The following is a 16,751-nucleotide window of genomic DNA, read 5'->3' on the forward strand; positions in this document are numbered from 1 at the left end:
AATGAATGAAACCGTGATTGCTGAACAAATATAACTTTGTGATGACCAGGATCTTCCACTCTAGCACAGAAAGCTGCTTCAAGAGAAAATCACATAACACAATTCTTGGATGAAGATTGTTGTCTGACAATAGAAGATGTCAAAACAATGAAAACATCACAGTACATAATTTTCAATGCAATTTCCCAACTGTGATGTTGCCACAGACAATGGCACTTTTCAATAATGCCCTCCATATGAACTAGAAATTGATGGAGGCTCGTGTGTGTGTGTGTGTGTGTGTGGACAATAAAACTGTTTTGGCACATGGTGCAGTAACACCAAATGCCAGTGGGGGGAAGCATTTAAGTGTTGTTGATGTGAAGCAACACAGAAGAAGAAGACACTGCAGTGGATATTTTCCTGTGTATTTAGACTTAAATATCATTGAATAATTTACAATAACTATTTAAAAGTTATGATTTTTTTTTTGGCAAAAACATAATTTAATGTTTTATTGATTTCCATGTTTGTTTGCTTTTTCACTTAAAAATGCAGGGTGAGGGTTAGTGGTACGCTATGCTGTTCTTTGTACGTTATCATTCTAACACCCATCTATTTTGTAAACCTTTTTATTCCAGTGAAGGGTTGACCACATTAGTAGGGGTGTGATGGAAAACAATTCGATTTTTTTTATTTTATTTATACAGCACCACAACACACAAAGTTGCCGAAGTTGCAGAAGTCACGGTTCGGTTCACACATCACGTTTTGTTACAAGTTTAATCTGTGAGTAACAGGGAGCTGCTGTCTTCCAATGTAGCACTGCAAGTTTAGGTGTAAAGGAAAACCTTTTCATTAAATGCTTACAAATTGGATAACATTTGTGTTGGACAGATTTACTGTGCAGTGGATTTAGTGTTTGGTTTGTTTTTTTGTTTGTTTCTCAGTTTTTATGTCACACAATGAGCCAGACCTTCAATATTTTGTCAATTTTAAGTTTGTTTGATATTTGTTCAAATGATGGCATCTCAGTCACTGTGCACAGTGTTGCTATTTGGCAGCCATCTCATCCGTGAAATTTGACAGTAATCCATATAAAATGGCAGTTTTTGTCATAAGGTGGTGGTGTTGCAGTGGAGTGATGTCATATGGGGAACATTGTCTCAACACAAATTTGAATCTGTAAGATTTTGGTTTTAGGTTTATAATTCAGAAGACAAAGTTAAATTAACCATTCATGCTACCTAAGTTTGTGGGTGAAATAATGTGGACGCTTGCTTCCAATGGCCGGTTCACTGTTCCCTCTTCTAGAAATCACAGACTGCAGGCTGAGGGGGCAGGCCATGCCTCCTGCACAGGGCATGAGACTGGAGGGATACAATCTGTAGACAGGAGCGTCATAGCTTGCTGAAATGTTTGTGACCTACGGAAACAAATACACTTGTAAAATCACACTATGCAGAGCCATGTATTCTGTGTACAGTTCTGTGTACTGAACAGTCATATATAATTATGGTTCAATTAAAATACATGTATTGTGATATTCCTACTTATTACTAATCATTATTACACCCAACAAAGATGTAATAAAATAATTGGCATTTATTTATTTGTCTGTCTGTCCGTCTGTTTGACTGTTGGCAAGATTACATTAAAACTACTGCATGGATTTTGATGAAACATTAATTTTTGGAGGTGATCTTGATCTGGATTAAATTAAGATTCAATAGGATTACATCAAAACTACTTTGCAGATTCTCACCAAATTTGCACCACAGATACATATTAGGCCATGGAAGACTCTATTAAATCTTGGAGGTGATCCAGATTCTGGATGAAGTTTCACTTTATATAGACTTTGAAGGACTATGTCAAAACTACGTACTTTATGGCTTAGTACCAAATTTGTACCATAGATAGATATTGGGGCATTGGAAGACTCCACTGAAATTTTGAAGTGATCTGGATCTGGATCCAGATACTAGATCAAGATTTCACTTTATATAGCCTTTGAAGGATTATGTCAAAACTACTGCATGGATTCTCACCAATTTGCACCACAGATACATAGTAGGTCATGGAAGACGCCACTGAATTTTGGAGGTGATCTGGATCCGGATTGGCAGACGTCAGAAATCTGTGATTGCTCTTGTTATTTATATACTTCTAAATTTGTGATATTTCATAGCCTTTAAGAAGCAGTTGTTACGGTGAAGTATTAAAACACTATGCTGCATTTTGTGCTACTATTGTTCCTTTCAGATGTGCAGAATGTCAAGTACTGCATCACATACAGTCCTAAACCCAAACATGTAAGATGAGCTGTAACTGTCATCATGATAGTGATGAAAAATGCCTGCACCATTAGCTGACTCATATGAGCATGAAATACAGTGTCCATAAACAGCTTCAAACACAGACATCACTAAGACAGTGAGGCATTCTGGGATGTGACATGATGCCATGATCAATACTACTTTAGCTTGTTCAACATCAGAATAAATCCTCCAGGTACCATCAGACACAAGTTGCTTTCTCAACTGATGAATTTATTGAATCCATCTTGGTATAGACCAGGGGTAGGCAACCTGTTCCAGAAAGAGCCATGAGGGTGCAGGTTTTCTTTGCAGCCACTGACTCCACCAGGTGATTTTACTGATTAATATCACTTTGAGCAGATGGAATCAGTTAATCAGTGAAATCACCTGGTGGAGTCAGTGGCTGCAAAGAAAACCTGCACCCTCATGGCTCTTTCTGGAACAGGTTGCCTACCCCTGGTATAGACTCGTGAAAACTAAAACACAGAACAATAATTAGCTTAAAGATATATAAAGACACTTGGCAAATAAAACTACTTCTACAGAATAAAACAGACAAACACCTCGTTGGTTGAGTACCAAGAAAGGCATTAGCTTCCGGTTTCTTCTTCTTTCTGGTTTACTTATTTCTTCTTAAACCTTAGTGTGCATGTATGTCCCCTCCTCATGCTACCATCTCTCTACAGATCGCTTCTTCTAAAGTAGTTAACCTGCATACAAAAGCCTACTTTTGTGCCACAGCGCCCTCTGGTGGCGCTCAACCAAAAAACAACAAAAATATATACAGGTAGAAATGAATGTGGCAGTTACAATGGGTTCATAGCTTGTTCTGTACTAAAGACTGCTACACATGGAGAATAGTTTTACAGGGTTTAGTATGGACAGAGATGTTTTTTTGGTACAACCATGTGCCATTTTCCTTTGTAGTCAACACTTCACAGCGGACATGGTCTAAGTCTCCAACAATCAAGATTCAGTTGGTGTCCGTCACCAAATTTGAAGGATCCTGCAAAATCTGCTAAAAGGGCATAATCATCTAAATATTTAGACTGTGACCCAGGGTCCTGTACAGCAATACAACATAGCAAGAAACAAAACCAATGGTCAAATGATAACTGTATATTTAGCATTGCCTGAGCAAGGAATTGGAGTTTAAATTTAGCATCCATACAAGACACTAAAATGATTAGAAAATAATCACAAACAATGTGACCACACTTCTCTTTGTGTCCTCCTGATCACATTTTTTGTAATCAGTACAGGTATCATGTTATGGCAGATGTACAATGGAATGTGACTCAGTTTCACCCAAATTAATCATATCTAATTGATGTTCTTCAATTACAAGATTATTCAAAGATGATTTAGAAGCTAATGATCTAATATCAATAAAACTAAGTATCAGAGGCTGAAGTGGACATAGTGAACACAAATCTGATTTAGGGGATGACCTTGTCCTGACCGTGAGCAGTGTTGCCACAGTTACTTTGATAAAGTAATCCAATTACTGATTACTCCTTGAAAAAGTAACTTAGTTACTTTACTGATTACTCAATTGTAAAAGTAACTAAGTTAGATTACTAGTTACTTTTTTAGTTACTTTCCCCAGCTGCCGACAACAACCCTCTGCCACCTCAACATGACAATGATACCTGTTTTGCCAAAACTCACTTTATAGTCACCCTTTCTTGACTTCAATGAAAATAAATACTTGTTTTATAAAAAGTAAAATAATCTTTCTTGACCTCATATTTAACTGTTGACAGCACTGTAACAGTAAAACTTGCAATTTCTAACCTACATTGTTTGTAAATGTAACTATTAAATTCTAACATTTTTCTAACATTTAAATTCTCTATAAACATTTTACTTGTCAAAATTATTATTATTTTAAGTAGTATTAGTAGTTGTAGTAAAAAAACGGCTTCAAAACTGGACCTTTAATCTAGGGGTGTTGTGAGGGGGGCACATCCTTGCCCCATGCCCCCATTCCATCTGGATTCGCCCCTGCTTTGGCGTTTGAGCACAAAGAATGGATAACATTTATTTATGCAGAAAACAGGACCAGATTTACAGGTAAGAAAGTTTTATTGTGTTTTCACATCATGTGGTCCTCATAGAGTTTAGGTGCATTTGAGTGGAAAATAGTGTTAGTTGTTGACACGTCGCAGAGGATCAGCTGTTTTTAACAAGACGATACGGAGCGGCTCAGCTCAGAATTCTAAATAAAGGAGAAAAATAAAGCATAAAAATGTCTTTGTAAAGCTCAGTGCAGGTGTGCTGTTTTCACCGCGCTTTAAGAGGTGAGGACGAGTCGGAGCTGATGAAAAGCTCACAGCTCGCCTAAAGTGGGCAGTTCAGCCGAACCCCGACCTCCTGCCCACGGACCAAGTTTAATGCTGCTGTCGACCCACAATGCAAAAATAATAGTAACGCACAGTGACTTGGAGAAGTAACTTTAATCTGATTACTCATTTGGAAAGATTAACGCGTTAGATTACTCGTTACAAAAAAAAGTGGTTAGATTAGAGTAACGCGTTACCGGCATCACTGACCGTGAGTATTCATTGAATGTAACTGTGGATATAGGCAGTCCTTCATATGATTCAGTTGACCTTGCTTTTTCTATGAAAATGTTTCAAATCCCCATTAAGTTCCAGCTTGGAATGTCCATCTTGGAATCCCCAAGATGGACATCACAGCTGGCCTGTTCACAGGTACTGTGAGTCCTTTGTAGATTTGGACAGAATCCCAGACTTTTCCATTTGGAAACTGGTGTGGTTCAAGTATGTGTTGTGGTGTTGTGGATACCCTGATTGCAGCATTTGAGAAGCTGAAAGAAGAGTAGGAAATCTTAAAAAAAGTCTGGACTTACAATTGTCTTTCTTCAAGACATAGATACACTCTCAGTGTCATCATGGGCCCAGCCATCAGAAGTGTATATGCAGTGAATGTGTTGAACTTATAGGCATTCACTTGGTGGTGACACGCATGTCTCTAGGTCTTCTGCCTAATAGGTTTAGAGACACTTGATAAGTGTTTATAGAGACACATGGTCACCGGACAGAGTCTTTTTGCTGGTGACCTTTGCATGAGAACATCTCGCTTCATGCAAAAGCTCATGACCTCATGGTCTATGCATTCACATATATTAATAACTGGCGAAAGAGTATCTGTGCACATTTTTTCATTTACATGCCCGTTGTTGTTGTGATTCTTCAGCGTATTATCATGCCAAGACTTAAAGTTTCACTTTTATTCTGTCCACAGGACAGAAAATGACAGTCTGCACATACAACCTTCTTATCATGGGAGCATGGCTTAATGCTGTATTTTGGTCCTCTATGCCAATAGTGGGCTGGGCAAGCTATGCTCCTGACCCAACTGGAGCTATATGCACCATTAACTGGAGACAAAATGATGGGTGAGTTGTGCATATTTCTCAGTTTTCAATAGATGTACATATCATACACCACAATAAATAAACAATAGAAATTAATCTGAGCTAGAGTTCAACAAAGACAACAGGGTAGTCTCAATGTGCCATGTTGAATCCCATTGGGGTCCTCTCAAAGATGTCTTGCAAAGGATGACTGTCATGCTACAACCCTTAATCAGCAAACAAGTTGAGATTGTAAGGAAATGCAAATTAAAATAAAAAAGAAAAAACACTGATTTTTACACTTGATTTGACTTTGATTTTACTGCAGACAGTAAGAACGTAAGATATTTTGTGGTCAACTTACACTTTGAGCACAATGTTTTTATTTTGACTTTGTCATCATTTTTATGCATATTTTCCAACTCCAAGTTATACGAGGTCTGTTAGAAAACTATCCGACCTTTTTATTTTTTGCAAAAACTATATGGATTTGAATGATGTGCGCTTGCATCAGCCAAGCTTGAACCTTCGTGCGCATGCGTGAGTTTTTTCACGCCTGTTGGTTGCGTCATTCGCCTGTGAGCACGCTTTGAGTGAGCAGTGGTCCACCCCCCTCGTCGGATTTTTATTACGAGTAAAATGTCTGAACGATTTGTAGCTTTGCTGCATCAAATTTTTCCAGAAACTGTGAGAGACAGCCAGGTGGACACCATTCGGAAAATTCAGATGGCTTTCAGGGATGATTTTATGGGGATCACACAGATTAAGGAGTGTTACAGCCGGTTTAAAGACTGCCCACAGCGGCTGAGAGCGCACCGCACTCTGTGCGACGATTGACAGGCTGAAACGACCAGATCATTTCCAAAGTGAAGGCTGTGTTGATCCAGGACTACCACAGAAATGGCAGAAGACGTGGACATCAGCACTTTTTCAGCACATTCCGCTGTTACAGGAGTTTTTGTCATGGAAAGTGGAGCGGAGGAATGTGCCACAGAGCCGCTAATGGCGCGGGACAAAAGTACCTCCATGTTGGTCTCACAGGACGGTTTTCAGATGGCTTTCGGTGGCTTTTCAGTCGTGTGACTATCCGAGAAATTGTGGATGAGCTGGACATGCCAGAACATGTCCTGTGAGGCTTCATCATGGCGTTGCTTTGCGCCATGCGGCTCCGTCCCGATGCATGAATTCATCCGCACATCTGTCTCAATGTGCCGAAAAAGTGCTGATGTCCACGTCTTCTGCCATTTCTGTGGTAGTCAGACGACGTCCCGGATCAACACAGCCTTCACTTTGGAAATGATCTGGTCGTTTCAGCCTGTCGATCGCCGCTCGGAGTGCGGTGTGCTCTCAGCCGCTGTGGGCGGTCTTTAAACCGGCTGTAACACTCCTTAATCTGTGTGATCCCCATAGAATCGTCCCTGAAAGCCATCTGAATCTTCCGAATGGTGTCCACCTGGCTGTCTCTCACAGTTTCTGGAAAAAATTTGATGCAGCAAAGCTCCAAATCGTTCAGACATTTTACTCGCAATAAAAATTTGACGAGGGGGGTGGACCACTGCTCACTCAAAGAGTGCTCACAGGTGAATGACGCGACCGACAGGCGTGAAAAAACTCACGCATGCGCACGAAGGTTCAAACTTGGCTGATGCAATCACACGTGATTCAAATCCATATGGTTTTTGCAAAAAATAAAAAGGTCGGATACTTTTCTAACAGACCTCATATAAACCTGATTGCATATTGGACTTAATCATTCTCGGATGATGTGTATTTTACAATGAGAGAGAGTTTTACTTCAGGTAAAATGATATAAAAACAGAGATAGTAGACACTAAATAGCCAAGAAAGTTGTAAAATGCCTTTCAGCAGAACATTCTTTTAATGGCTAAGCTATTAAGGTGTGATCACAGAACAATCACACATTTTGTTGCAAATACTCAACGGTGTCTCAAGAAACATGTGAGGAAGAAAAACAGGAATTAACTAATTAAAGAGACTTTGGAAGACTCCATAATCTTCCATTGCCACCATATTCCAGAGCCACCTGGAATGTTCCATCCATCCATCCATCCATTTTCTTCCGCTTTATCTGGAGTCGGGTCGCGGGGGCAGCAGCTCAAGCAAAGCCACCCAGACCTCCCGATCCACACACACCTCCCCCAGCTCCTCCGGGGGAACCCCAAGGCGTTCCTAAGCCAGCCGAGAGATGTAATCCTTCCAGCGTGTCCTGGGTCTTCCCCGGGGCCTCCTCCCAATCCACCTGGAATATTCAGAAGTACAAAGTACTAAGAGTTCAGAGACAGAGGCAAGGTAAGAAAACCTGAAACACGACCACAACTGAACAACTCTTAGAACTTTAAACATCAAGATTGAGCAAAGAAAAGTCTGAAGACAGATTTTTCAAAGGTTTTATGGACAGATGAAATGAGAGTGACACTTGATGGGCCAGAAAGGCTTGTGGCTGGACCAGAATAGGACACGCAGCACCACAAAGACTGTTTGGGGCTGGCAACCCATCTCTCTCAGATTCAGTCTGGATTGCATTCTGTTCAGATGGTATTCAGACCTGTTTTTCAAATACTTGTACAGCTCACCCTATACACGTGTCCAAACTCAATCTGACTCGAGTCATATTCTTCCACTACTAGCATTGTGATCTTTTTGTACTTGGCCTTGTGGTTATTTATCTTGTCACAACAATGGCTTGCCATCTTCTCATAACCATATGTTGCTGATGTGGCAGTGATGTCCTCAAATACATACAGATTCCGATACATTTTTCCCAACTTGTTTTTTGTTTCCTTGTCTCTGGATTCTTTTGTGGCCAGCACCATCTACTACTAAGGACAAACAAGCCACAATACACAGTTGGGGCAAAGTTAACTTCAGAATTGCTGTTGCATGTAACTTGAATGTTAACCCCATGAACCCAGAAGAATTATGTCAGAATCAGAGAGGTAGCCTGATTCAAGCCAAATTGGTATTCAGACCTCTGTGAGTCCGGCTCAAATACAAAAGAATCGTGCTTAAACCAAATAGTGCAGTTCAGAGTCAGAAAAAAACAATCCATCCATATTCAGATCAAATCTGACTTGAGCCAAATTGTGAACCCCAATGTTTCTTTTAAGTCAGACACCAGCAGGATAGTGGTATGGACTGGTATGGGCTGCTATAATTAAGGATAACGGTAGTCACACCATTTTGGGTTACAGATGGTCTTAAATCAATTCCCAATCCTACTGTCAGTTTTTACCTGAGGCCAAAATATGGCCATCGGCTATTGCAAAGGCCTTGTGTCTATCTGTCCATCTTTCCCTCTGTGTATGCTCAGTATAAGTCCAGATACAGATTTGACTTTATTGTCATTATAACAAGTAAAATTAAAGGCAAGATGCAAACCTTTTAGTGCAAATATAAGCCTGAGTAAACCCACACGCAGACTTGAAAGGAAGGTCTGGGGAAGAAAAAAAAAAGCATAAAATTGAACCTAATGAAGAGGTATGTCCAGCGCCCAAATTAAAAAAGAAAAAAAAATGTAGTAACGAAAGAGAGATTGTATATAAAAAAGAGATAAAAGTATGTACAAAACTGAGGATATTTCAGTGACAGTGGATATTGCACTGTCATAATTCTCAGAGGAGCTGTGTACAGGAGGAGGTAGGAGACACAATGCAGACTCACAAGCAGGTGGTAGGATATAAATGGCTTTATCGATAATTCTGGCAGAGGGTCTGGTACACAGAAAGACAGTCAGTGAGGCAAAAGTACAGGCAGGTGTTACACAGTGGCGTTGCAAAAATACAGACTGAAGTCAGAGCACGGCAATCAGAGTTACAAGGGCTGAGACAAAAGACGAGGTTGAGAAAAACAGGTACGGTCGGCAACAAGGAACTACGGCTAGGAACACAGATACGAGACCTGGAACGGAGATTGTATCATCAACAAACAAGCAAAGAACACAGATCTCAAAGGGTTTAAATGCAGAGAGGATAATTAGGCAGTGATGTGAAACAGGTGTGGTGAGCTGGCAGGAGGAGCACGAAGATGAGAGACACTCTGTGAGGCAAGACGGTGCAGTGACAAGTGGGTGAAGAGATAACAGACAAAATGGGGTGTGGCCAACAGAGATGAGGAAGTGCAGGTGCAGTGATCAGGAGACAGTGACACAAAAGGAAACTGGGTGTGAATACATGAGAACAGAGATGAGTGTAGACAAGGGAGTGCAGTGACAACATATAATAACAACTAATAACCATAAACAGGCAATACTAAAATATCAAGGCCAAAAAGAAGTAATGAACAAAGGATGCATGGAATCGTGACAAGAAAAGATTAATACTAGACCATGAATAGAAAAGAAGGCAACAAGAAAATCAAAGGCTGGAACTAGAACAGAACTGACATGAATAAAACAACCGAAGACTAATGTGACAAACCTGACAAATCAAACAAGTGACATACACAATCATGAAACAATCAGAAACAGAAGATCAAAACTAAACTAAAGAAAGGAACTCAACATGTGGCTGAGGTGTAGTGAACCGAAAGCAACAAGCTGTGACAAAAGCAATCATGAACAAAAACATAAGAGAGAGATGATCATTTATGCGGCCTCCCGGGAATAGCAGCGTGGAGGCCGGGATGGGGTGGGGGGGTAGGGACAGAGCGGAGGCCTGGGTGGGTGGCGTGGTAGGGTCAGAAACACAAGGGGGGGTGGTATGGGTGGGAGGGGGGGGCGTCCGTCAGTCTCTGTTAAAGACAGTGGCTCAAAGACAACACCAGAATGGAACTCAACATGTGGCTGAAGTGTGATGTAAGTCTGATTTCCTTGACTGGTGCGGTAAGTCTTTTCTTGAGATGACCATTTCTAAAACAAAAGACATGATCACTGACTTTTGAGGTAACAGTTTTAAAAGGTCAGACAGCGGAGTGTGTCAACACATATACGAGGTCTGTGAGAAAAGTATCTGACCTTTTTATTTTATGCAAAAAATATATGGATTTGATTCATATGTTTTTACGTCAGCCAAGCTTGAACCTTCGTGTGCACGCGTGAGTTTTTCCACGCCTGTCGGTTGCGTCATTCGCCTGTGGGCATGCTTTGAGTGAGCACTGGTCCACCCCTCATGTCGTTTTTTCATTGCGAGGAAATGGCGGAATGATTTGGGCTTTTTTTTCCATTAGAATTTTTTCAGAAACTGTTAGAGACAGGCAACTGGAAACCATTCGAAAAATGTATCTAGCTTTCAATGAAAATTTCACGGGCTTCACAGAGAATAAGAAGTGTTACTACAGCTTTAAGGATGGTCCACAATGGCGCACGGCTTGCCACGCTTCGAGCCACCATCGAGAGGCAGAAACCACCACATCATTTCTAAACGGATCGCTGTGTGGAGATTTTGTCATGGAAAGCCGCGCAGAGGCTTCGTGCGTCACGACCGATTCGCTGATGAAGCGAGACAAAGGAACACCTCCGTTTCGGAGTGTTAAAGGACAAGTTGGGACATGCCTATCTCGGCTTTCAGTGCTTACCAGTCGAGTGAGTATAAGAGAAATTGTGGAGAGCTGGGCTTGTCCTCTGACACTCCGAAACAGAGGTGTTCCTTTGTCTCGCTTCATCAGCAAATCGGTCGTGATGCACGAAGCCTCTGCGCGGCTTTCCATGACAAAATGTCTTGTTAAAAGTGAAATCTGCTGGAAAATGGCTGATGTCCAGCTCTTGTGATAACCAGAGAAATTGCACACGGCGGTCCCAGCTCCACACAGCCATCCATTTAGAAATGATGTGGTGGTTTCTGCCTCTCGATGGCGGCTCGGAGAGCGGCGAGCCGTGCGCCATTGTGGGCAGTCCTTAAAGCTGTAGTAACACTCCTTATTCTCTGTGAAGCCCGTAAAAGTTTCACCGATAAATTTTTCGAATGGTTTCCAGCTGCCTGTCTCTAACAGTTTCTGAAAAAATTCTGATGGATAAAAAGCCCGAATTATTCCGCCATTTCCTTGCAATGAAAGAACGACGAGAGGGGTGGAGCAGTGCTCACTCAAAGCCTGCTCACAGGCGAATGTCGCAACCGACAGGCGTGGAAAAACTCACGCATGCTTAGACTTAGACTTAGACAACTTTATTCATCCCACCAGGGGCAATTAGTTTCACAAACGGCACGAAGGTTCAAGGTTGGCTGACGTAAAAACATATGAATCAAATCCATATATTTTTTGCATAAAATAAAAAGGTCGGATATTTTTCTCACAGACCTCGTACATATACTGTACATCTTGGAACGGTCATTGATGACAAATTGAACTTTGAGACACACTGTGATGCTGTGGACAAAAAGGGACACCAGCACCTGTATTGTCTGAAAACTGTCCACTTTTAACATTGACCATGCTGACCTTGTTTTATTGGGCTTTTATAGAATCAGTTTCATCCTTTTGTCTTGTTCCATGGTTTGGAAGCATGTCTCTCAAAAACAAAAATTGTATAAACCAAATCGTGAAATGGTCACGCAAGGTGATTGGAGAGTCTCAGCTTCATCCAGAATCCCTGTATTCTAAACAGGTACAGAGGATAGCTGGTTCAATTCTGAGAGACAACTCCCACCCTCTTAATGGTGAGTTTCAGCTGCTCCCTTCAGGTCGGAGGTTTGGGGTACCAACCTTAAAACCAAACACGACAAAAACCAGCAGCCATCAGTGCTGTTAACAAGGAAGAGAAACTTCAATATAACTTATGTATTTAGTTTTTGTATAGTTTCTTTTACCTTGTTTTTAATGAATGTTCTTATTTATGTATTTATTTATGTTTTATCCCTTGGCTTGGTATGACATGTTTTTAGACTTTTTAATCTATTGATGTTTTAACTCATCTTGCTTTTTATTTAATCTTGGGTCCATCCTTGTTGTTCTTTTAACGTTAGCACTGCTGTCACTTTGTTTTGTTCTGTGTTGCTCTGTGTGTTTACAAAATGAGATGACTCACTCACTGTAAACCAAATTTACCCAAGGGTGTAATAATAAATTGAATCTTGAGTCTTGAATACCCGTCTGTCTTGCAGGTCATCTTTCAAATCCGCACCAAATTCACATAACTCTAACAGCTTTTTTTAAACACCACGTACTGTGCCATGCTCTCCCCTTCGTCGTGGTTACATTTTTGAAAATAGAATATTTTTGCTCCTGGAAAGCTCCTCGGTGGCAAGGCTCCTGGGGTGGATGAAATCCGTCCTGAGTACCTTAAGTCTCTGGATGTTGTGGGACTGTCTTGGCTGACATGCCTCTGCAACATTGCGTGGCAATCGGGGACAGTGCCTCTGGATTGGCAGACCGGGGTGGTGGTCCCTCTGTTTAAGACGGGGGACCGGAGGGTGTGTTCCAACTATAGGTAAGACCTTACCTCCCCGGTAAGGTCTATTCCAGAGTACTGGAGAGGAGAATTCGACTGATGGTCGAACCTCGGATTCAGGAGGAGCAGTGTGGTTTTCGTCCTGGTCGCAGCACAGTGGACCAGCTCTACACGCTCCATCGGGTGCTTGAGGGTTCATGGGAGTTCGCCCAACCAGTCCACATGTGTTTTGTGGATCTGGAGAAGGCGTTCGACCATGTCCCTCGGGGCACCCTGTAGGGAGTGCTCCGGGAGTATGGGGTCCGGGGTCCTTTGCTAAGGGCTATCCGGTCCCTGTACGACTGCAGCAGGAGCTTGGTTCGCATTGCCGGTAGTAAGTCAAACCTGTTTCCAGTGCATGTTGGCCTCCGCCAGGCCTACCTTTTGTCACCGGTTCTGTTCATTATTTTTATGGACAGAATTTCTAGGCGCAGCCAGGGTGTAGAGGGGGTCTGGTTTGGGAACCACAGAATCTCATCTCTGCTGTTTGCGGACGATGTGGTTCTGTTGGCTTCGTCAAATCAGGACCTTCAGCGTGCACTGGGGCGGTTTGCAGCCGAGTGTGAGGCGTCCGGGATGAAAATCAGCACCTCCAAATCCGAGGCCATGGTTCTCGACCGGGAAAAAGGTGCTTTGCCCTCTTCAGGTCGGTGGAGTGTCCTTGCCTCAAGTGGAGGAGTTTAAGTATCTCGGGGTCTTATTCACAAGTGAGGGACGGATGGAGCGTGAGATCGATAGACGGATTGGTGCAGCGTCTGCAGTGATGCGGTCGCTGTATCGGACCGTCGTGGTGAAGAGAGAGCTGAGTAGGGGGGCAAAGCTCTCGATTTACCGATCGATCTACGTTCCGATCCTCACCTATGGTCATGAGATTTGGCTCATGGCCGAAAGAACAAGGTCGCGGGTACAAGCGGCCGAGATGAGTTTCCTCCGCAGGGTGGCTGGGTGCTCCCTTAGAGATAGGGTGAGGAGCTTGGTCACTCGGGAGGAGCTCGGAGTCGAGCCGCTGCTCCTCTACGTCGAAAGGAGTCAGTTGAGGTGGCTCGGGCATCTTTTCCGGATGCCCCCTGGACGCCTCGCTGGAGAGGTGTTCCGGGCACGTCCCATTGGGAGGAGGCCCCGGGGAAGACCCAGGACATGCTGGAGGGACTACATCTCTCGGCTGGCTTGGGAACGCCTTGGGGTTCCCTTGGAGGAGCTGGGGGAGGTGTGTGTGGATCGGGAGGTCTGGGCGGCTTTGCTTGAGCTGCTGCCCCCGCGACCCGACTCCGGATTAAGCGGAAGAAAATGGATGGATGGATGGATGAATATTTTTGCGATGATCATGGGCTTTAGACAGAAGTGAGCTGTCAGAATCTCCAGCAGTTTATCATACATAGCAAGCCCTGCCATGCTAGGGGCAGTTCTCCCTTGTGTTGTGAAACTCAGTTTAAAGACGTTGACCTCTCTCTCTTCATCCTCCAACAGCATCAGCAGGTTGAAATTCAAATTCATTAATTTACATAGCGCCAAATCACAACAAGGTCACCTCAAGGCACGTCACATGACATAATTAAAAAAAAAAACAACACAAAATAGATTAAAAGATTAAAAACATAATAAGAGCAAAACCATAAAAAGTAAAAAGAATAAAAGGTTGCCTCTCCTGAACACACATGCTTCCTTAACCTGGATGGCTCCCCCATCTTGAAAGTCATGATTACACAATTATCAATACATCGCACAGAATGTCTGTGTTGAACCAGTATAGTCCAGTTGCTGTGGGCCTGTTTTTAACTTTGGCAGGATTTTCAAGATGTTTAGAATTTCCTTTTTTCATGTGTAAACTGTGACAAATTTTGGAAATCTTCACATCACCAAGACGTTTCCTGGAAGTTCCAAGGTTGTGTTGTGCCTATTCTATGGTTAGGCTTTGATTGTCTTTGCAGATGACAGTCCAGTTCTTGTACATTATGTCATTCATGGGCAACACTGATCTTACACTGGTGTGTCATTGTGATAGACTGTGTCCTTCCAGAATACATATGAAAGAATGTGAGAACTGGTCTTACATGAAGGAAACTATGCTTGACAGGGGGTGGGGAGTTTTCAGTAACAACTGTGATCATCTACATTGTTTTTCTTAAAGTTTTATTGCAATCTTGAGTATTCTCAAACAATATTTTCTCATGCTTTCTGAAACTCTGCAAACTAAGACTACCCATTATTTTCAAATATGTGCTGATGTTATAATGCATTATGTAGTCCATCTATTAAATCAAAGATGACATTTGTTTTGAGACCAACTGGAATAACAAATTCTGCTTGTCTTTCACAGGTCCTTCATTTCTTACACTATGGCAGTGATTGCTGTGAACTTTGTACTACCTCTGTCTGTCATGTTTTACTGCTACTACAATGTATCAGTCACTGTGCGAAGGTACAAAACCAGGAAATCTCTTGACAGCATGAACACTGAATGGTCAGACCAGATGGATGTCACTAAGGTAAAAATTGAATCACTGACTCAATAGTTGTTTACTTGGCATTGATGTAGTGAATCAGTTTTGAATTAAACTTTGTTATGCAGCATCTCATTGGAGCTCCATCTGAGAAAGGCCCTGAACATAGTTTACAGTAAGGTTTTTATAGACATCCATTACCCTATGGAGTCTTGGCTATTTTGGGGCATTTTTGTTTTCCAAGATGGCGCCGTTGTATGTGGCCTGCCGTCGGTACTCGCTTCTTTTAGTGTCGTTTTTATTGTTTTTACACTTTGTTGCATGGAATGTGTCACCGCTCCTGGTGTATGATCGCCAGACTCTTATCAGTGTTCGGGCTTCGCTGGAGAATTTCGCTGTTCCTGGCTCGGGCGGACGGCCAGGGACGCGGCTGCCCCCGCCGCCTGTCTTAGCATCCGTACCAGACTTTCTACGCCGGCCGCTTGGCGTGTTGCCTCGGCGTCTGCGTCGCAGAGGACGTGGGAAGAGAGGAGGAGTCCGTGTTTGGCTCAGAGTGTGCCTGGCTGTTTCCTGCAAACATGCTCCACGACAATTCATAGCCGGATTCTTCACACCATATGACGGCTACGACGTGCGGGGTTCCCTGACTTTTCGCTATCGGTGGCTCCGGCCGGTTGTCCGGGGTGCCGGGTCTCCACTTCCGCGTCGCCGTCCTGTGAGGAGCTGCAGTCGTGGCTGCGTGCAGGAGAACCTGCGCCCGCTCAGTCGTGTCTCCCAGCAGACTGACGTGCGCTCAGTCCGTGTGGCACTCGTCAACACAAGGTCACTCACAAGTAAGACTTTCATTTTGAATGACTTTTTCTCCAGTCGTGATCTGGACTTTCTCCTGTTAACGGAGACCTGGTTGAAACCAGGTGAAAATAGCGCCTTTTCTGAGCTCCTCCCCCCCCGGCTGCTCGTTTTTCAGCTCCCCACGAGCATCAGGTCGAGGCGGTGGTGTGGCCACGATTTTTAAAGACAGTTTTAAATGCCGATTTTTATCTTCTAATGTCTACTCCACTTTTGAACTTCAGTTGTTTGTGATGGAGTTCGACTGTCCTGTGCTCTGTGCTGTTGTTTATCGTCCACCAAAATTTAATAAGGGTTTTATTCAGGAGTTTTCTGAGTTTCTGGCAGATTTTATCCCAAAATATGACAAATTTTTGGTCTGTGGTGATTTTAATATTCATATCTGTTGTCCTTCTAAT

The 16,751-nt window shown here is 42.7% G+C and overlaps 1 protein-coding gene across 1 annotated transcript in view; it reads left to right on the forward strand.

Annotated features, from left to right (window-relative positions):
• Positions 1–16,751, forward strand: part of rrh (retinal pigment epithelium-derived rhodopsin homolog) — a 48,998-nt gene that overhangs the window by 18,767 nt on the left and 13,480 nt on the right. Inside the window, exons 3-4 of the mRNA XM_034195513.1 lie at positions 5,571–5,724; positions 15,381–15,549. Of these exons, the coding sequence (XP_034051404.1) occupies positions 5,571–5,724; positions 15,381–15,549 (323 nt within the window). The remainder of the gene's footprint in view (positions 1–5,570; positions 5,725–15,380; positions 15,550–16,751) is intronic.

Source organism: Thalassophryne amazonica, chromosome 19 (assembly GCF_902500255.1).
Source record: "Thalassophryne amazonica chromosome 19, fThaAma1.1, whole genome shotgun sequence".
Classification (NCBI taxonomy): Eukaryota; Metazoa; Chordata; class Actinopteri; order Batrachoidiformes; family Batrachoididae; genus Thalassophryne; species Thalassophryne amazonica.